This window comes from Nycticebus coucang, chromosome 10 (assembly GCF_027406575.1).
Source record: "Nycticebus coucang isolate mNycCou1 chromosome 10, mNycCou1.pri, whole genome shotgun sequence".
NCBI lineage: Eukaryota > Metazoa > Chordata > Mammalia > Primates > Lorisidae > Nycticebus > Nycticebus coucang.
The window spans coordinates 104953142-104974346 of record NC_069789.1 but is presented as its reverse complement, the minus strand read 5'-3'; the positions used below and the strand labels follow the sequence as shown (position 1 = coordinate 104974346).

The following is a 21205-nucleotide window of genomic DNA, read 5'->3' as shown; positions in this document are numbered from 1 at the left end:
CTTCATGATGTGATCATGTGTGCTGAGGAATGTATACACTGAACTAAAAGCTGCTCATCGGGCTGGACACAGGGGCTCATGCCTATAATCCTAGCATTCTGGGAGACGGCAGTGGGTAGACTGCCTGAACTCACGGGTTGAAGACCAGACTGAGGCAGCACCCATAGCTCAGTGGGTAGGGTGCCTGCCAAATAAACCGAGGCTGGTGGGTTGGAACCCGGCCCAGGCCTGCTAAACAATGATGACAACTGTAACAACAGCAAAAAAAAAAAAAAATAGAGGGGCGTTGTGGTGGCATCTGTAGTCTCAGCTATTTGGGAGGCTGAGGCAAGAGAATCGCTTAAGCTCAAGAGTTTGAGGTTGCTGTGAGCTGTGATGCCACAGCACTCTACCGAGGGCAACATAGTGAGACTCTGTCTCCAAAAAAAAAAAAATCAGCCTGACAGCCTAAGCAAGAATAAGACCCCGTTTCTTTTTTTTTTTTTTTTGAGTCTTATTATGTCACCCTCGGTAGAGTGCCGTGACGTGGCATCACAGCTCACAGCAACCTCAAATTCTTGAGCTTAAGCGATTCTCTTGCCTCAGTCTCCCAAGTAGCTGGGACTACAGGCACCTGCCACAATGCCCGCTATTATTTTGTTGTTGTTGTTGCAGTTGTCATTGTTGTTGAGCTGGCCCAGGCCAGGTTCAAACCTGCCAACCTCAGTGTATGTGGCTGGTGCTGGAACCACTGTGCTATGGGTGCTGAGCTCGAGACCCTGTTTCTAAAAATAGCCAGGCGATGTGGCAGATACCCGTAGTCCCAGCAACTTGGGAGGCTGAGGCAAGAGAATTGCTGGAACCCATGAGTTTGAGGTTGCTTTGAGTTATGTCTCCACGCACTCTACCAAGGGCAACAAAGTAAGACTCTGTCTCAAAAATAAATAAATAAATAAATAAATAAATAAAAGCTGCTCATCAAGGTTTTATTTTTTTAAGTAGGGATTATTAGATAAAGCTAATACATTTCAGTAATTTCACTTCAAGGCAGACCCATGTTTAAAAGTTGATTAGAGGCTCAGCGCCTGTGGCTCAAGCGGCTAAGGTGCCAGCCACATACACATGAGCTGGCGGGTTCGAATCCAGCCTGGGGCCTGCCAAACAACAATGACGCCTGCAACCAAAAGAAATAGTCAGGCATTGTGGCGGGCACTTGTAGTCCTACCTACTTGGGAGGCTGAGGCAAGAGAATCGCTAAAGCCCAGGAGTTGGAGGTTTCCGTGAGCTAAGATGCCATGGCACTCTACCCAGGGTGACAGCTTGAGGCTCTGTCTCAAAAAATAAATAAATAAATAAATAAAAGTTGATTAGAAATTTTAGAATACCACAAATTTGAAGATACTAACACGTTTCTTTCATAACAAGATGCTTTTTCTGGTCTCCACAGTCAATCTGTTTCCTGACTTGTGCACCATGACGACAGCATCTTTTTTTGTTTTTTTGACACAGAGCCTCAAGCTGTCACCCTAGGTAGAGTGCCATGGCATCACAGCTCACAGCAACCTTCAACTCCTGGGCTCAAGCAATTCTCCTGCCTCCACCTCCCAAGTAGCTGGGACTACAGGCACCCACCACAACACCTGGCTATTTTTTGGCTGCAGCTGTCATTGTTGTTTGGCAGGCCTGGGCCGGATTCAAAACCGCCAGCTCAGGTGTATGTGGCTGATGCCCTAGCCACTTGAGCCACAGGCAGCGAGCCGACAACAGCATCCTATTGCTCACTCCCAGCTGTCCTCACCCCAGGCCACTTTGCATGTAGTCACTAAAACTCTCCACATGTGTCAACTACACCCATGTCACTGCTCTGTGCAGTCATCCAGTGACCCCCTGACACTTCAGCATCATCAAACTCAGTGATTCCTAAGCTTGGACTGGCCTCAAGGCTGCAATCAGAATTACTCGGGGATGTCTTTATTTTCATAAGATCTCTGGCTCCTATCAGAGACCTATTAACTCAAAATAATTTCCAGAGGCTGAGCCGAGATAATAAGAAAAAATGAAATGGCTCTCTAGCTGCTTCCAATCCAGAATAACTTGGGGACCCTGCACATTTCAGACCAATTTTCAAGGCTCCAGACCCAGCCGACTCTTCCCTGCCAGTCTTCTGCTGTGCCCCAGCTATTACCCATTAACTAACACTCTGATTGCTTCTGGATGTCCATTCCATGTACAAAGTAAAAACAGCTTTGACTTTGCCACTCTCAAACCACATGTTGGCATTATCCTACATAACTCATTCTTCAAGTTATACTTCTCCACCAAAATGACCTTCACTTTCTGCCTTGTGAATTCAGACCCCAACAGGCTAAAATTAAATCGCTTGGGAGGTGGGAAGCCTAGAAAGAGATCTGTGGGCGGCGCCTGTGGCTCAGTAGGTAGGGCGCTGGCCCCATGTACCGAGGGTGGCGGGTTCAAACCCGGCCCCGGCTGAACTGCAACAACAACAACAAAAAATAGCCGGGCATTGTGGCGGGCGCCTGTAGTCCCAGCTACTCAGGAGGCTGAGGCAAGAGAATCGCTTAAGCCCCGGAGTTGGAGGTTGCTGTGAGCTGTGTGATGCCACGGTACTCTACTGAGGGCTATAAAGTGAAACTCTATCTCTACAAAAAAAAAAAAAAAAGAGAGATCTGGGATGACAGTGTTAGTGCAAGAGTTTTGCCCAAGTGGCCTCCCTTTCTAGCAATGTACATAATAAAGTGTGTGCTTTAGCTAAAAAAAAAAAAGTTATACTTCTCCTCTGATTCAAACTACAAGTTTGAGAAGTCTTCGTGATTTAATTCCACCCACCAACTTAATCTGAGACCTTTCAATGTGTTTTCTTTTTATTTTTGAGACAGAGCCTCAAGCTGTTGCCCTGGGTAGAGTGCTGTGGCATCACAGCTCACAGTAACCTCCACCTCCTGGGCTTAAGCGATTCTCCCGCCTCCACCTCCCAAGTAGCTGGGACTACAGGCGCCCGCCACAACGCCCGGCTATGTTTTGGTTGCAGGCATTGTTTTTGTTCGGCCGGCCCGGGCTGGATTCGAATCCGCCAGCTCAGGTGTATGTGGCTGGCGTCTTAGCCGCTTGAGCCACAGGCGCTGAGCCTCTTTTTTTATATTTTTTTTGATGTCTAGTAACCTCTGAACTCTTTTTTTTTGGTAAAGACAGAGTCTCACTTTATGGCCCTCGGTAGAGTGCCGTAGGTCACAGCAACCTCCAACTCCTGGGCTTCAGCGATTCTCTTGCCTCACAGCCTCCCGAGTAGCTGGGACTACAGGCGCCAGCCACAACGCCCAGCTTTTTTTTTTTTTTTTTTGGTTGCAGTTCAGCTAGGGCTGGGTTTGAACCCACCACCCTCGGTACATGGGGTCGGCGCCTTACAGACTGAGCCATAGGCGCTGCCCACCTCTGAACTCTTTATTGGCATAAGGGCACGCTGCTCTACTACCTCAGTGTCTCAGACACCACTTTGCCGTCCACTATCCTGTGGGTGGCGGTCTTTTGGATGGTTTGCATGGAGTTACTGCTGTTCAAGGCATCACCAAGGTTTAAGTCCTCCCCGTCTTCCAGCAGGCGGCGGTAGGTGGCGATCTCAGCCTCTAGCTTGACCTTGATGTTCAGCAGTGCCTCATACTTCTGGGCCTGCCCCTCTGCCAGTTCTGTGCCAGCTCTGACTCCAAATGCAGCAGGACCCCATTGAGTTGCTCCATCTGCATGGCGTAGCAGACCTCTACCTCCCTCAGGCTGTCCTCCAACCTGGACTTCTGATTTCTCATGGAGTCCAGTTCAATCTCCACGGACTAGACTGTACGCGTCAGCTCTGGGAGCATTGTCTTAGCAGCTCCGACTTCAGCAGACTGTGAGGTGACCACTGAGGTGTTCTCCTCAGTCTGCTGGGACCAGGTCTTGGCCAGCTCTTCTTGGTTCTTCCAAGCCAGCTCGTTATACTGGGCCTGCATGTCTGCCATGATCTTGCTCAGGTCCTGGGATTTGGGAGCATCCACCTCCACAGTCAACCCAGAGCTGGCAATCTGGGCTTGTAGGACTTTTACTTCCTCCTCCTGGTTCTTCTTCATGAAGAGCAGCTCCTCCTTGAGAGCCTCGATTTCTGACTCCAGCTGCAGTCGAGTGACATTGGGGTCATCAATGACCTTGCAGAGCTCTTGGATGTTGCTCTTCACAGATTGGCGCATGGCCAGTTCTGTCTCATACTTGACTCTAAAGTCATCAGTAGCAAGACAGGCATTGTCCACAGAATTTGCAAAGATCTGTCCTTGATGGTCTTGAAGTAATGTGCCCAGTCTCTGACCTGGGGCACCTTCTTCTCCAGGTGTTCCCAGATTTTGCTCTCCAGTCTCCGGTTATCGGTGTCCAGGTTCCTCACTCTGTCCAGGTAGGAGGCCAGGCTGTCGTTCAGTTCTTGCATGGTCTCCTTCTCGGTCTGGATGCCCCCTATTCCTGCTAGACCCCCAGACATCCCGGTGGCCAGGCCCCCAGACCCCCAGCCGCCCCGGAAGCTGGTGGAGCGGGACATGGAGATCCGGGAGCCCGAGCCCCCAGCGCCTGCATAGACGCTGGCTGCGCTGCTGGCGGGCCAGACACTGTAGCTGGGCGCCTGGACTGAGCCCAGGGACTGGTAATTGCTGGAGAAAGTGGTGGAACGAGTATGAAGGACATGATGTCTGAAGAGGAGAGGACAAAACTCGGGCTTCAATGTGTTATTTTTCTTTTTCATTTGTTTGCTTGTTTTGACAGAGTCTTACTCTGTTACCCTGGGTAAAGAGCTCTGGCACCATCACAGCTCACAGCAACCTCAAACTCTTGGGTTCAGAAATCCTTTTGCCTCAGCCTTCAGAGTAGCTGGGATTGCAGGCACCTGGCACAATGCCCCAGCTAGTTTTTCTATTTTTAATAGAGATGGGGGTCTCAATTTTGCTCAGGCTGTGGTCTCAAACTCCTGAGCTCGAGTGATCCACCTGCCTCAGCCTCCCAGATTGCTGGGATTACAGGCAGGAGCCCCAGTGCCAGGCCTTCAATGCAGTGTTTTAATTAGTCAATGTAATGTCTCTCTTTACGTGAACAGCACACCAGTGAAACAGAGTTAACCAAGAATAATAACAATAGAGCCATCTTTGAATTTTCACTGGTAGAAAAGAAATCAGTTCAAAACCTCTCAGCAAAATACAAATATAGGGCAATTACTCTATGATTCTCTCCACTTACATGTTAATAAAATTTGTATGCCTTTTCTCTAATTATAAAAAAATACAAATATAGTTCCTTTTTTTTTTTTGAGACAGAGTCTCACTTTGTCACCTCCGGTAGAGTGCTGTAGCATCACAGCTCACAGCAACCTCAAACTCTTAGGCTCAAGTGATCCCCTTGCCTCAGCCTCCCAAGTAGCTGGGGCCTCAGGTGCCTGCCACAACACCTGGCTAGTATTTCTAATTTTAATAGAGATGGGGTCTAGCTCTTCCTTAGGCTGGTCTCCAAATCCTGAACTCAAGTGACCCTTCCCCCTTGGCCTCCCAGAGTGCTAGGATACAGGTATGAGCCACCATGTCTTAGTTGCTATTTTCTTATTTCGATTTCATGCTATGCATAATTATTTCACAGTAATTGTTAGTGGGGAGAAAGACAAAATTAATTTGCACAGTAGAGCATTTAGAGGATTTTTTTTTCTTTTCTTTTCTTTTTTTTTTTTTTTTGAGACTGAGTCTCACTATGTTGTCCTCAGTAGAATGCCATCATACCTCACAGCAATCTCAAACTCCTGGGTCAAGTGATCCTCTTGTCTCAGCCTCCCAAGTAGGGACTACAAGCATCCACCACAGTGCCCAGCTACTTTTAGAGACGGGGTCTGGCACTCCTGAGCTCAAACAATCCGCCAGCATTGGCTTCCCAGAGTGCTAGGATTATAGGTATGAGCCACTGTGCCTGGCCTTATTTAAGAGATATTTTGAGGGCGGCGCCTGTGGCTCAAGGAGTAGGGCACTGGTCCCATATGCCGGAGGTGGCGGGTTCAAACCCAGCCCCAGCCAAAAAAAAAAAAAAAAAAGATATTTTGAGGACAGGGTGATAATCTCTTCATTCAGAGAACTGGCTCAGCAGCTGTGGCTCAAATGGCTAAGGCGCCAGCCACATACACCTGAGCTGGAGGGTTTGAATGCAGCCCCGCCCCGCCAAACATCAATGATGGCTGCAACCAAAAACTAGCCGGGTGCTGTGGCAGGCGCCTGTAGTCCCAGCTACTAGGGAGGCAGAGGCAGCAGAATCGCTTGAGCCCAGGAGTTGGAGGTTGCTGTGAGCTGTGATGCCATTGCACTCTACCCAGGGTGACAGCTTGAGGCTCTGTTTTAAAAAAATAAATAAATAAAAGAATTTCCAACTATTTCTTTTTTTTTTTTTGAGACAGAGTCTTACGCTGTTGCTCTGGGTAGAGTGCTGTGGCATCATAGCTTCATAGTTTACAGCAACCTCCAACTCAGGCTCAAGTGATCCTCTCACCTCAGTTTTTCTATTTTTAGTAGAGATGGGGTCTCGCTTTTGCTCAGGTTGGTCTTGAACTTGTCAACTCAGGCTATCCACCCACCTTGGCCTCCCAGAGTGCTAGGATTACAGGTGTGACCCACTGCGCCCAGCCCCAGCTACTTCTCTTTATGGTTGTACCGTCTAAGGTTTAATTCCAGCTAAGGAACAAAATATAGGAAGAATAATTTGAAAATAAATGTTAATTTGAAGCTGAACAAATCCAGGATTAATGCAAATCCAACTTTTTTTTGAGACAAAGTCTCACTTTGTCACCCTCGGTAGAATGTCATGTCACAGCTCATAGCAACCTCAAACTTTTGGGCTCAAGTTATTCTCTTGCTTCAGCCTCCCGAGTAGCAGAGACTACAGGTGCCCACCACAATGCCTGGCTATTTTTAGAGACAAAATCTTGCTCTGGCTCAGGCTGGTCTTGAACCCGTGAGCTCAAGCAGTCCACTCACCTCGGCCTCCCAGAGTGCTAGTACAGGCATGAGCCACCCCACCTGGCCAAATCCAACATTTTCAGTGCTGAACCATTTTATAAAGCTAAGTGCTTAAAAGTTAACAAGTATTTCTAAAAAAGTAAGATTTCACATTTCTATACATCTCATCCTTATCAAGATTGTGTTTGGATCCAGGTGCACTGGAGCACACCTATAATCTCAGCTACTTGGGAGGCTGAGGCAGAAGAATCACTTGAACCCAGCCTGGGCAACATAGACAGACCACATCTCAAAAGAAATAAGATTGAGCCTGGAAAAAATGTAACACTACCAGTTTCTTTTTTATTTTTTGAGACAGAGTCTTACTCTGTTGCCCAGGCTAGAGTGCCAAGGTATCAACCTAGCTCACAACAACCTCAAATTCCTGGATTCAAGCAATCCTCCTGCCTCAGACTCCCAGAGTGCTAGGATTACAGGCATGAGCCACCACACCTGGCCAACACCACCAATTATTATAAATGTGCTTTGCCGGGCCAGGTGGCTCACACCTGTAATCCTAGCACTCTTGGGGGCCAAGGAGGGTGGATTGCCTGAACTCACAGGTTCAAGACCACTCTGAGCCAGAGCTTGTCTCTAAAAATAGATGGGCATTGTGGCGGACACCTGTGGTCCCAACTACTTGGGAGACAGAGGCAAAAGAATCACTTAAGCCCAAGAGTTGGAGGTTGCAGTGAGCTTAGTGATGCCACGGCACTCCACCAAGGGTGACAAAGTGACACTGTCTCAAAAAAATAAACAGGCTCGATGCCCATAGCTCAGTAGTTAGGGCGCCAGCCAAATGCACTGGGGCTGGTGGGTTCAAACCCAGCCAGGGTCTGCTAAATGAGAATGACAACAATAACAAAAAAATAAGGCGGTGCTTGTGGCTCTAAGGCGTAGGGCGCTGGCCCCATATACCAGAGGTGGCGGGTTTAAACCTTGCTGGGCTAAAAACTGCAAAAAAAAACAACAAAAAAAAAAATAGCAGGGACTTGTGGTGGGCGCCTGTAGTCCCAGCTACTTGGAAGGCTGAAACAAGAGAATAGCTTAACCCTAAGAGTTTGAGGTTGCTGTGAACTGTGACACCATGGCACTCTACCGAGGGTGACAAAGACTTTGTCTCAAAAAAATAATATTAAGGGTGGTGCCTCTGGCTCAGTGGGTAGGGCACCGGCCCCATATACTGAGGGTGGCAGGTTCAAACTGGCCATGTAATGAAAAATAGCCGGGTGTTGTGGTGGGTGCCTGTGGTCCCAGCTACTCGGAAGGCGGGAGGATCGCCTGAGCCCAAGAGGGGGAGGTCGCTGTGAGCTGTGACACCACAGCACTCTACCAAGGGTGACAAAGTAAGATTCTGTCTCTAAAAAAAAAAAAAAATTTAAAATAAATAAAATACTATGTGCTGTTTACATGTGTATTGAGGTTATCTTTTTTTCATACATCCTTCCCCCTCCTGCTTCCCTCTAAACCCTAATTGGACTATAATAGTGTTTTATTGTTCTTAGAACATGTAATTGTTTATATATTGATTTCAAATTAGTATGGAGTACATTGGTTATTTTTCCATTTTTGTGATACTTTACTAAGAAGAATGTGTTTCAGCTCCACCCAGGTAAATGTAAAAGATGTAAAGTTTCCATCTTTTTTTTTTGAGACAGAGCCTCAAGCTGTCACCCTAGGTAGAGTGCCGTGGCAGCAACCTCCAACTCCTGGGCTCAAGCAATTCTCCTGCCTCCACCTCCCAAGTAGCTGGGACTACAGGCACCCACCAACAATGCCTGGCTATTTTTTGGTTGCAGCCGTCATTGTTGTTTGGCGGGCCGGGGCTGGATTCGAACCTGCCAGCTCAGGTGTATGTGGCTGGCGCCTTAGCCACTTGAGCCACAGGCGCTGAGCCGAGTCTCCATCTTTTTTAATGGCTGAATAATATTCCATGGCATACATATACCATAGTTTGTTGGTTCATTCATGGGTTGATAGGCACTCAGGTTGCTTCCACTACTTGGTAATTATGAATTGAGCCACAATAAACATTTTTTTTCCTTTTGAGACAGAGTCTCACTTTGTCAACCTCGAATGGGTGCTGTAGCATCACAACTCACAACAACCTCAAACTCTTGGGCTCAAGCAATTATCTTGCCTCCGCCTGCCAAGTAGCTGGGACTACAGGCACCCACACCACACCCATCTATTTTTTGTACTTGTCATTGTTGTTTAGCAGGCCTGGGCTGGGTTAGAACCCTCCAGCGCTGGTGTATGTGGCCAGTGCCCTAACCACTGAACTACAGGTGTCACCCATCCACAATAAACATTCTAGCGCAAACTTCTCCACCCAGGCTACTGGGCCCCCAGACCCAGTGTTCTGTGAAAGGGCCACCCATGCCAAGTGACACCTTAAATGCAGACAGAACCGAGAAGCCACAGAATGAGGTAGACAAATCCAGGTCATTGTTAAAGGTGATTTATTGGAGAACTTGCAGGCAGAAGTGTGGCCATGGGCAGCAGCAGCAAGATAAGGAGCTTCCTGCCCACTGACCTGGGCCCAGGATTTATATACTCTAGGAAAAAGGTAAATGTGCTTTATAAAGAATATGTAGGATAATTAAAGTTGACCTTCCAGGAAAAAAAAAAAAATTCTAGCGCAAATGTCTTTGTGATAATTTTGTTTTTCTGGGATGCAGAGTCAAATGGAAGCTCTACATTTGGATCTTTAAGGATTCTTCTCTCCAAAAGGGTTGTATTTTTTTTTTTTTTAACAGACTCAAGCTGTCACCCTGGGTAGAGTGCTGTGGCATCACAACTCACAGCAACCTCCAACTCCTGGGCTCAAGCAATTTTCATGCCTCCACCTCCCAAGTTGCTGTGACTACAGGCGCGTGCCACAATGCCCAGCTAGTTTTTGGCTGCAGCCATCATTGTTGTTTAGTGGGCCTGGGCTGTATTTGAACCCACCAGTTCAGGTGTATGCGGCTGGTGCCCTAGCCGCTTGAGCCACAGGCACCAAGCCCAAAAGGGAAGTATTAGTTTGCAATCTCACCAGCAGTGTAGAAGTGTTCCCTCATCATTAAGCAAAGATATCTTAAAAAAAAAAAAAAAGCCTGGCTCGGTGCCTATGGCTCAAGCAGCTAAGGCGCCAGCCACATACACCTGAGCTGTGGGTTCGAATCTAGCACAGGCCCACCAAACAACAATGGCTGCAACCAAAAAATAGCTAGGCGCTGTGGCAGGTGCCTGTATTCCCAGCTACTTGGGAGGCGGAGACAGGAGAATCGCTTGAGCCCAGAAGTTGGAGGTTGCTGTGAGCTGTGATGCCAAGGCACTCTACTGGGGTGAGAGGATCTGTCTCAAAAACAAACAAACAAAAAAAAAGAAGTTCCCTTTTCTCTACATCCATGCCAGCATCTGGTGTTTTGGGACTTTGTGATGTGGGCTAATCTTGTTGGGGTTAGGAAGATGTCTGTCTTTGAATGGAGATTCCCTGGTGCACTGAACACATACTTGTTCTGCACACAATGGGCACGCAATTTTTTTTGTTTTTTTTTTTTTTGAGACAGAGCCTCACGCTGTCAACCTGGGTAGAGTGCCATGGCATCTTAGCTCACAGAAACCTCCAACTCCTGGGCTTAAGCGATTCTCTTGCCTCAGCCTCCCAAGTAGCTGGGACTACAAGCACCCGCTATAATGCCCGGCTATTTTTTTTGGTTACAGCCGTCATTGTTGTTTGGCAGGCCCCGGGCTGGATTCCAACCCACCAGCTCAGGTGTATGTGGCTGGCGTCTTAGCCACTTGAGCCACAGGCGCCGAGCCTTTTTTTAATTTCTTATTTTATTTATTTATTTTTGAGACAGAATCTCACTTTGTTGCCCCTGATAGAGTGCAGTTGCATCACAGCTCACAGCAACCTCAAATTATTGGGCTCAAGTGATTCTCTTACCTCAGCCTCCCAAGTAGCTATTTTTTTAGAGACACGGTCTTGCTCTTGCTCAGGCTGATCTCAAACTCCTGAGTTCAAGCAATCCACCTGCCTCCGCCTCCCAGAATACTAGGATTACATGTGTGAGCCTCAACACACAGCCTCAATTTTTTTTTAATCAGTATTTTCCAGAATATAAAATCTCATGGTATTTTCTTAAAAGGACTCTTGCTATGATTCAAAACATTTCTCTCTACTCACAGATAAGTAAAGGCAAGGCCCAATAAATTGTTTAAAAGATTTGTATTATGTCATACAAACTGTTGTCATATACAAGTGCATTAAGTGAAAAAAAATTTCTCTCCCCCTCTTCTGCAAACATCACAGTAGATCAATTCTTGCGAATGTACCATAATGCTAAAACATTAGTCCTTTCTGCTAATTCTAGGTGCGAAGATCTGAATCTTACAATTTCTTGATCTGGTATGAACACAAGCAGTTCCAGTGCCTTTCAACTTGTCCCTGAATTTTACTCTTCTCAAAGTTCTAGTAATTAATTTTAATGCCCTAAAATTGGATAAAGCTGATTATTTAGAGCTTATAAATTACTGACACTGTATGATCACTTATAGATATGATTTATATGTATTATGACTCTCAGACTACCTAGCACCATGAATAAAGTTCTCATTTATTGAGTAATTCCAAAGACGTGATATATGACAGTGATAGCCTTAAAATCACTAGTTTATTATTTTTCTTATATACAATACAAATTCCCTTCTGTCTTAGAAATCTTTCTGGCAAGGTTCTCCACTGCCCTAATTATCTTCAATAATTATATTACTGTCAATTTCTTGCTTGCTGCTAATAAAAATTCCCTAGGTCATTAATAATGACAAGCTAAGACATTAAACTTAACAGGCCAGCAATGACAAGCTAAGGCATTAAACTTAACAGGCTCTAAACTGGTTTAAATATGGTAAAATATTTTTGTAATCAAATTATATTGTATTCCTATTCTACTTTCATCCTTCTCCAAAGTGCTGTATGTTTCTGTGCGATTTTTGTCCTGTATAGAACAAGATTCTGGGTCTTTCACTTTCAGATAGCTTGAGTACCATAAAACATACTGTATTTGGTAGCAAAAATGTTTCCAAGAATTTCAAAAGGGACTACTACTTAAAGCTAAAAAAGTTTCAACAGTCACTTTTCTTTAAATCTAGAATGTTTATCATTAGTTTATAAAGAAAAGCACAATAACCCAGGCCTATGGTCTCTACTACAAATAGAAAGTAGTAAGCTGAGCTGTGAACTCCTAAGATGGTACTACAGATACAAAGTCATCTTAGAGTTTCAAGAGGACACAAACACTGCCACAGCAACATGTAATATTCAACATGTAAGTGCACTGATTTCAGCACTTCTGCATGTACTCTCCATACATAACAAGTTCAAATGAAAAATAGTTCTGATCTCAAAATAGAGGACTTTAACCACCACTATTTAAAGCTGTTTCTTCCTGGACTAGTCTCCCAGCTACGCACAGGGAGCAAAGTAGAATTCTCTTAGGCTAAATTTTGTCAAGGCTCAGACAACCCTGAGGCGAACTTACTAAAATCCTTGTAAAGAAATCTGCAGGTGAGAAACTCAATCTATGAGAATTTTAAAGCTTCAGGATTGACTAATTAAACAGAAACACCACAGATTTTCTTAGAGCCCTGAGTCTATGACTACTGGGGTCAATGAGGCAATATACAGTTTTACTCAAACTCCTGATGTCTCTTCTGCATGCACAATGTGGTCATCTGATGAAAGGCCTAAAAAACACTTTTGCACAGGGCAGGTAAAGCAAAAGCACCATGAAGCAATTAATGTAAACACGTTGGTGTGTGTGTCTATGAGGAAAAAAACAAACCTGTACATGGCAATGGCTGTCCCAACTAAGGATTCAGATTAAACAAGAGATTAGTAATACAACAGGTTCAGTAGTGGTTCCCAAAATATTTACCTTGGAGAGTTTTTTTTTTTTTTTTTTTTTTTTTTAGAGAAATGGCAAACCCTGAAAGGAAGGATAAAATAACTTCATTACATGTTATATGCTTCTGTCTGTTCTTGCTCATCCCAGCACACCTGGGTCAAATGTGCACTTCTCAGAAAAGCCAAGCTTGTACTGGAAACACCATTCTGGAACCTACCTTTTTATAGCCAAGTCCTTGCAAACACACAGCCTGATTTCCCCAAATCCCATCCCCCCATAATCTTTGATAGGAGTCAACTTTACACCTACATATTGAACTTTAATCCTGATTTTCATATACGATTTTTGTTCTGTCTCCAGGAGTCATGGTGTAAATAAGAGATGGAGGCCTTTCTCTGGGATAGTCCCAGGAAAGTGAAGTTGAAAGATAATGTGGAGGGCAAGAAATTCTGCTGTGAAAGTACTCAAACACACACAATATACATATTCTCCTGGGCATAAACAATTTACATTAATTAATATCAGCAACTGAACCCAAAACATTGGTAGATCAAATTCTAATGTGACAATTTAAAAGACGGTGCTCTACCAGGTTAATAAATCAGAATTAACTGAAACAATACTTTAAATACCACATCATTAAAAACTCCTAGTAGACTTGTCCCTCTTGTCAGTTACTTTGGAATAATGGTCAGAACAGGAGAAAGAGCAAGTACATGCTCACTACTGCAGGTGACTGGACTGCTCTGATTAAGCACTGCGGTTCGCAGATAAACACTTCACATTTTCCCTTCAAGTTACTGAATCTTTCTTCTTCCGGAATGGTGATTTTAGTCTCTTCCACACACTGTTCTTGGGCTTAGATTTTTTCTCTATGGCCAGTACTGCCTCCTTTTCTTTTCTACGTATCTCCCGAACAAGCGCATGGAAAACATCATCAATGTAGTAGCGGTATGCAGCAGATGTCTCAAAAAAGGGACAGCTGAATTCTCGGGCCAAAGCCAGTCCTTCTTCCTTGGTGACCTTTAAAAGCATAAACATGAGAAAATTTCTTTTTTTTTTTTGGCCGGGGCTGGGTTTGAACCCACCACCTCCAGCATATGGGACCGGCGCCCTACTCTTTGAGCCACAGGCGCCGCCCAACATGAGAAAATTTCTAATAGTAACAACAAAAAACAATTAAAATTCTCCAAACAAGTGAATAAGCTACCTTAACAAGAAAGAGACTTCTCAATGCTGGAGGTGCTCAAGCAAAAAGCAGTGGCTTCTATGATTTGGAGAGGCTAGACTACATGACTTCTAAAGTTTGCTCTACTTTCAAATTATATGATTCTAATTTCAGTCTATTTTCATGTTTGTAGAGACAGAGTCTCACTTTATCTCAGTGTGGCCTCACACTGCTCACAGCAACCTCCAACTTCTGGGTGTAGGAGATTCTCCTGTCTCAGCCTCCCGAGTAGCTGGGACTACGGGTACTCGCCACAATGTCCGGCTATTTTTTTGTTGCAATTCAGCCAGGGCTGGGTTTGAACCCGCCACACTCGGTTATGGGGCCGGCGCCCTACCCACTGAGCCATAGGCACTGCCCAATAATGCATTTAGTACATTTCATTTTTTTTATTTTTTTTGGCCAGGGCCAGGTTTGAACCTGCCACCTCTGGTATATGGGGCCAGTGCCCTACTCATTGAGCGCTGCCCTAATTTCAGTTTATTTTCAAGATAACTTTTTAGAAGAGGAAATAGTTAGAGATATCAAATATGTAATCTTAATTTTCTCCATAATTTTTTTTTTTTGAGACTCAGTTGCCTTGGGTAGAGCACCATGGGGTCATCACAGCTCACAGCAACCTCCAATTCTTGGGATTAAGCGATTCTCTAGGGGCGGCGCCTGTGGCTCAGTGAGTAGGGCGCCGGCCCCATATGCCGAGGGTGGCGGGTTCAAACCCAGCCCCGGCCAAACTGCAACAAAAAAATAGCCGGGCATGGTGGTGGGCGCCTGTAGTCCCAGCTGCTCGGGAGGCTGAGGCAGGAGAATCGTGTAAGCCCAAGAGTTAGAGGTTGCTGTGAGCCGTGTGATGCCATGGCACTCTACCCGAGGGCGGTACAGTGAGACTCTGTCCCTACCAAAAAAAAAAGCGATTCTCTAGCCTCAGCTTCCTAAGTAGCTGAGACTACAGGCGCCTGCCACAACACCGAGCTATTTTTAGAGATGAGGTCTTGCTCTTGCTCAGGCTGGTCTCGAACCTGTGAGCTCAGGCAGTCCACCTGCCTTGGCCTCCCAAGTGCTGGGATTACAGGCGTGAGCCGTACTCTCATTTTAAGAAAGAAGAAAAACAAGGGAAAGACATATATACTTAAACAACCATATTGAAAACTATTAAGAACACAAAATTAATATGGTCATACCATAATCTCTAGTACTTCTGGACAGTTAAGTCTGACCTCCTCTGCAACATAAATTTATCTCTGAGGATCTAGGAAACAAGCATTTTATGATCCTTCATTTAATGGATATTGTATTTGTCATGTGATTATGATATAGAAAAATTGTCAAGGTTAAAGATAAGTAATCTTTTTCTTTGTATTTTTTTCTTTTCTTTTTTTTTTTTTTTTTTTTTGAGGCAGAGTCTTGCTCTGTTGCCCAAGCTAGAGTGCCATGGCGTCAGCCTAGCTCATAGAAACCTCAAACTGCTGGGCTCAAGCAATTCTCTTGCCTCAGCCTCCTGAGTATTTGGGACTACAGGTACCCAAATGCCTGGCTAATTTTTTTTTTCTTCTAGTTGGTATTTTGAGTAGATATGGGGTCTCTCTCTTGCTTAGGCTGATCTCAAACTCCTGAGGTCAAGGGATCCTTCTGCCTCAGACTCACGGAGTGTTGGGGTTACAGGTGTGAGACACTGTGCCTGGCCTCATTTTCTGTTTTGATAGAAAAAAACTGTAAACTAAGACACAAAAATTTCTAATCCCACTATGTTATAGGTGGCATTTTCTTCTCTATCCTCACCTGTCTTAGCTCTTTTAGGTCAGACTTGTTTCCCACAAGAACCACAGGTGTGTCATCAGTACGTCGAACTCGATAAATAAGTTGTTTAAACTCACGAACTTCATGGAAACTTCGACGATCCGTGATAGAATAACAGATGATAAACCCTTCTCCTGCCCTCATATACTGGTCCCGCATTGCTGTAAACTCTGCCTAGACAGATACAAGAGTCATTAATGTATTGATGCAACCCAGAACTACACATACATTAGTTATTTATTTCAGATTAAAGAAGAGATATATTGATTACCTGCTATCCTGAGTGAGAGTGCATGAAAAATTAAGAGAGAGAAATACGTGATCTTCTCCACATAATCCTTCCCCTCCCCTTTACTAGAGTAAAAACAACTTTTACTCATACCATTCTGGGATTTAATACCTGTCCAGCTGTATCCAAAATGTCCAGATTGGCAGGTTCATCATCGATACGGATCCGGATCTTATAAGCATCTTCTATAGGAGAGAAGAAAAGTATACTATAAACCCATACAGGCAGGAAGGATTACCTATTCTAAAACTCATCTTTTGGAGAAATAGAGTCTACCCAAGTTTAAGTGCTCAAATTTTCTCAGGAAGCATGCTAAATCCACTGAGACACATAAACTCAAGTCTTTGCCTTTTATTTTCTCCACGTAAGTGATGATGTAGTTTATTCATAGCTTAGGCTTAGAAGACTTCAACTACAATTCTAAGCTAAAAAAGGATTCTAAGCAAAGGTCTTAGGTTGACATATTAAGCCCGAAAAGTAATTTTACTATTTATTAAATAATTATTATGTGCCATACATTATACTAAGTAATTTATATACATTAATTCATTCAATAGTCAGGATAATCCAATGAAGTAGGCAATAATATCTCATTTTACAGATAAAGGAAATTAAACTCTAACACAGTCACGTCTTCTCTAAATTGCAATTAATTAGTGATAGAGCCAGATTCAAAACTGAGAACCTGGCAGCATCTGTGGCTCAAAGGAGTACGGTGCTGACCCCCTGTGCCGGAGGTGGTGGGTTCAAACCCAGCCCTGGCCAAAAAAAACCACTCAGGCTTGGTATCTGTGGCTCAAGTGGCTAAGGTGCCCGCCACATACACCTGAGCTGGTGGGTTCGAATCCAGCCCGGGCCCGCCAAACAACGATGGCTGCAACCAAAAAATATCACGGCGTTTTGGCGGGCGCCTGTAGTCCCAGCTACTTCGGAGGCGCAGACAGGAGAGTTGCTTGAGCCCAGGAGTTGGAGGTTGCTGTGAGCTGTGATACCATACAACTCTACCCAAGGTGACAGCTTGAGGCTCTATCTCAAAAAACAAACAAACAAACAAAAAAAACACACAAGAAAAAAAACCCCACTCAATATTTCCATCATTCAGAAACTGCTGGTTTGGGGGCCTGAGCATGGTGGCTCACACCTGTAATCCTAGCACTCTGGGAAGTAGTGGCAGGTGGATTGCTTGAGCTCAGGAGTTCGAGAACAGCATGAGCAAGAGTGAGACTCACGTCTCTAAAAATAGCTGGGCATTGTGGCAGGCGCCTCTAGTCCCAGCTACACTGGAGGGTGAGGCAAGAGGATCACCTGAGCCTAAGAATTTGAGGTTGCTGTGAGCTATGATGCCATAACACTCTATTGAGGGTGACAAAATGAGACTCTGTCTCTAAAATAAAACTGCTGGTTATATTTTGATGTATTACCTTCTACCATTTTTTCTTGAATTCCTGCTTTTGATTCTTCCTCAAAGATAAAAGCCCACTTAATCAATGTTTCTCAAACTATAGGTCATGATCCATTAGGATTAGTGCTGTGAAATCAGTTTAATTTAGTGGATTGGGACCAGCACTAAAATAAATAAGCAGAAATCTAAATGAAAATAGAAACTACCAGATCCCAGATGTAACTGTAATAAATATAGTTTCAAGAATTTTAGTTATGTATACACATGTGCTTTTGTGTGAAATTGATATATACATATACATATAATGTATTACTTTCATACTTCTATTTATGCTGGTTACAATGTAAAAGTTTTTTTCTTAGAATTTGCAGTCAAATTCTGAAAACAAAAGAACTAAATTGAAAACTCAATAGGAGAAGACATTGTTTCTTTTTGCTCATCACCTCTGGAACTTATTGCATAAGAGGAACTCAAGAGAACTTATGAGTACTCCCTGTAGAATCAGACAGTATTGTGTGTGTGTGGGGGGGGGAGGGGTTGATTTAAAAAAGTAAACTCTTATAGGGGTCAGTTATTTTAGTTTTATTTTAAATACAGGAAAAGATATTTCAGGAGTTCTCAAGTAAATCATCCTAAACCCCAACCTGATTTTATTCCTAGAACACCCACTACCATAGTTTGAATCCCTAAACAATGTTCCAAATTTGATATAGCACATGAAAAAAGCAAGAACTGTTCCTATCTTTCCCAGTCCCCAAAAGCATCTACTATGTAAAATGACCACATTCACAGCTGGGCTACTACAGAGCACTCACTGGTTCTGTGGAAAATAGAGCAGCAGAGGCCTGACCCAATGGAAATCCTTCCCAGAGACCTAGAATCATGGCAAAAAGTGTCACATACTGAAAACTGAAAATAACATTAGTATGGGAGACTTTCTGTACCCTTTTCCATCCCCCATTTTTCTTTCCTTTTGGGGACAGGGTCTTACTCTGTCTTGGGCTAGGGTGCAGTATCATCACTATAGCTTACTGCAACCTCAAACTCCTGGTCTACAGCCATCCTCCTGCCTCTCCTCCCAGTGTGCTGGGAGACACTGTGCCTAACCTCCCTTTTTCTTTTGTATTAGGATATAACTGCTTAAAATCAAATCAGCTCCCTTATGTTTAGGAATGACAGGAATGCTCTTAGTCTTTGTAGAGAAAAGCAATTAAAAATATAAAAAGGCACAGCAAACAGAATGACTTTTTTACTCTAGTAGCTTTCTGCCAATACGAGTTAAGTAGAACAGACATGGCGGGGCGGCGCCTGTGGCTCAGTTGGTAAGGCGCCGGCCCCATATACCGAGGGTGGCGGGTTCAAACCCGGCCCCGGCTGAACTGCAACCAAAAAATAACCAGGCGTTGTGGTGGGCGCCTGTAGTCCCAGCTACTCGGGAGGCTGAGGCAAGAGAATCGCTTAAGCCCAGGAGTTGGAGGTTGCTGTGAGCTGTGTGATGCCATGGCACTCTACCGAGGGCCATAAAGTGAGACTCTCTCTCTACAAAAAAAAAAAAAGAACAGACATGGCAGAAGACATTATGATATGACATATGACATGATGTCGTTCAGGACGAGGAAGTGAGTGATGGCTCCACAGGGAAGAAGTGCAGGCTCTGCCAGGGTGTAGGGTTCACCAGGCGGTTCTACTTGTTTTTCTTCTTCCTTTTGTGGAAGTTCAACCAGCTGACTCACAGTTATAGTCTCAAGTCAGACCCTCAGAGAAGTGACAGCAAAAAAAGCTTCAATAAGTGGCCTTTAAGTTTTTCCTTTAATCTGGGAATACAGTATACCAATCATAAAAAAATACAACACAAAAAGTCCCATAAATGTAAATACACGACAGAGACTAAAGACGGCTTCTGTGCACACACAGAAACGGGAAGACAGGTTCAGTTGTTTACCAATTGCTATGAGATTCTAGTTTCTAAGTGAATCTGAATTAGATTCCCAAAAAATAGCTCAAAACATAAATAATGGCATCCCGTTTTTAAAATTGACATTTCCCAGGCACATCCGGAGTCTCGAGAGCTGGGACTCACCGATGGTGGGGTCGTGGTCTTCCGGAAAGCGGTGGCTGATGAACTGCATGGTCATGGCTTCAAGCAAGAAACGAAAGTTAAAATCCTGAGGAAGGCGACCCACAGAAAGATCCTAAGTATCAACACTGGGCCACACAGCCAGTGTCCATCCCGGCTGGGCAGGGCACTCGGGGACTTGCATCGATCCACCTACCGCTCTTGCCCACGCCGCCGGCGCCCAGCATCACCAGCTTGTACTCCCGGGAGAGAGCTGCGGGGCTGCCGCCGGGCGGGCGGGCGCCAGCGTCCATCGTGCCGTCCGGGCCCGCTGCGCGGACAGCCGCCGGGACGGGCGCCGGACAGAGACGCCGCCACGGCCGCAGGGCCCCGCCCCGCTCCAACCCCGTGCTCCGGCCTCCGGGATTCGGTCCTGAGGCGCAGCGCGGAGTTTCCGACTTAGGGTACTTTCCAGAAAAAAAAAGATGAAAAGATAGAAACGTAGGATTTCTTTTCAGTCGGGGATGCTATCACAGTTTGGGGACCCAGCAACGGCCGTGTAGGCCGCAGCCCTCTCCGTGCACAGCCCGGAGGCCCCGCCCCATCCGGATCCACCCTGCCGCTCTCTACCCACCGCGGACCAGCTCCTCGGGCCGCCCCAGCTGGACCCCAGCGGAGCCGCGTTCCCCGCGCTTCCACCCGCGCGCGAACCTGCGACCCCGCCCGCACGGTAAGATGGCGCCGCCAGGGGCGGGGCCGCTGGTGATGCTCCCAAAGGGGGCGGAGCGGGTGGTGTCGCCGCGGCCGGCCCCGCCCCCCGGGAAGAGCGTCACTCTGCCGGCCCTCATGAGTTTCTGCCAAGGACCCCAATACCACCACGTCGAAAGGAGAAAGCCGCAGCTGACCCTAAAGTGAGGAGCGATCTATAGGGCTGAGTGCTCCTTCTGAAAAAACCGGCTTTTTAAAAAAGAGGCCAACAGACTTCTTTGGCTGAACAACGTGGAAACGGAGGTAAAGGGTGCACCACCCTCAAACCTCCCAGTACTCAGGATTGAGATCAAGTTTAAAGATGCCTTCACAGCAGAAAAAACACTTTCCTAAAGGTGCAGCTACGATGACTTGGGATCCTGAAACCAAGATTAGTTCTTGTGTTCACTTCTGGAGCAGAATATATTAAAATTGGACCAATACATGATGGCCCCACGCAAGGATGACATATTTATGAACTCTTCCACCTAAAAAAAAAAAAAAAAGAATTGCTGTCGAGTGGTGCCTGTGGCTCAGTGAGTAGGGTGCTGGCCCCATATACCGAGGGTGGTGGGTTCAAACCAGGCCCCGGGAAAACTGCAACAAAAAAATAGTTGGGCGTTGTGGCGGGCGCCTGTAGTCCCAGCTACTTGGGAGGCTGAGGCAAAAGAATCACCTAAGCCCAAGACCTGGAGGTTGCTGTGATGCCAACCACTCTACCAAGTGACTCTGTCTCTTTAAAAAAAAAAATTGCTGTCTGA

At 45.4% G+C, this 21205-nt stretch overlaps 1 protein-coding gene across 3 annotated transcripts; it reads right to left on the bottom strand.

Moving 5' to 3' along the window:
* Window positions 1-13414: 13414 nt before the first annotated feature.
* Window positions 13415-20916, bottom strand: RIT1 (Ras like without CAAX 1). Of its 3 annotated transcripts, none has more exons than XM_053607276.1 (6): window positions 20332-20916; window positions 19915-20164; window positions 19722-19778; window positions 16351-16424; window positions 15933-16124; window positions 13415-13951 (listed from the first exon to the last, which is right to left on the bottom strand). In XM_053607276.1, the coding sequence occupies exons 2-6, from the start codon at window positions 20009-20011 to the stop codon at window positions 13721-13723; spliced, it is 651 nt and encodes a 216-aa protein (XP_053463251.1). In that variant the 5' UTR covers window positions 20012-20164; window positions 20332-20916; the 3' UTR covers window positions 13415-13720. The 3 variants fall into 3 exon arrangements, with proteins under 3 accessions (XP_053463251.1, XP_053463252.1, XP_053463253.1); XM_053607277.1 differs by having other exon boundaries at window positions 20409-20916; XM_053607278.1 differs by having other exon boundaries at window positions 19722-19806; window positions 19915-20402.
* Between the last annotated feature and the right edge of the window lie 289 nt (window positions 20917-21205).

What these genes read in the sequence shown, in the direction of transcription:
- RIT1 (XM_053607276.1), bottom strand. Translation starts at nt 20,011, where the DNA reads ATGGACGCTGGCGCCCGCCCGCCCGGCGGCAGCCCCGCAGCTCTCTCC. An exon ending in CGGCGGCGTGGGCAAGAGCG is followed by an intron (nt 19,779 to 19,914) that starts GTAGGTGGATCG and finishes TCTTGCTTGAAG; the next exon opens with CCATGACCATGCAGTTCATC. An exon ending in ACCTAAAAGAGCTAAGACAG is followed by an intron (nt 13,952 to 15,932) that starts GTGAGGATAGAG and finishes ATGCTTTTAAAG; the next exon opens with GTCACCAAGGAAGAAGGACT.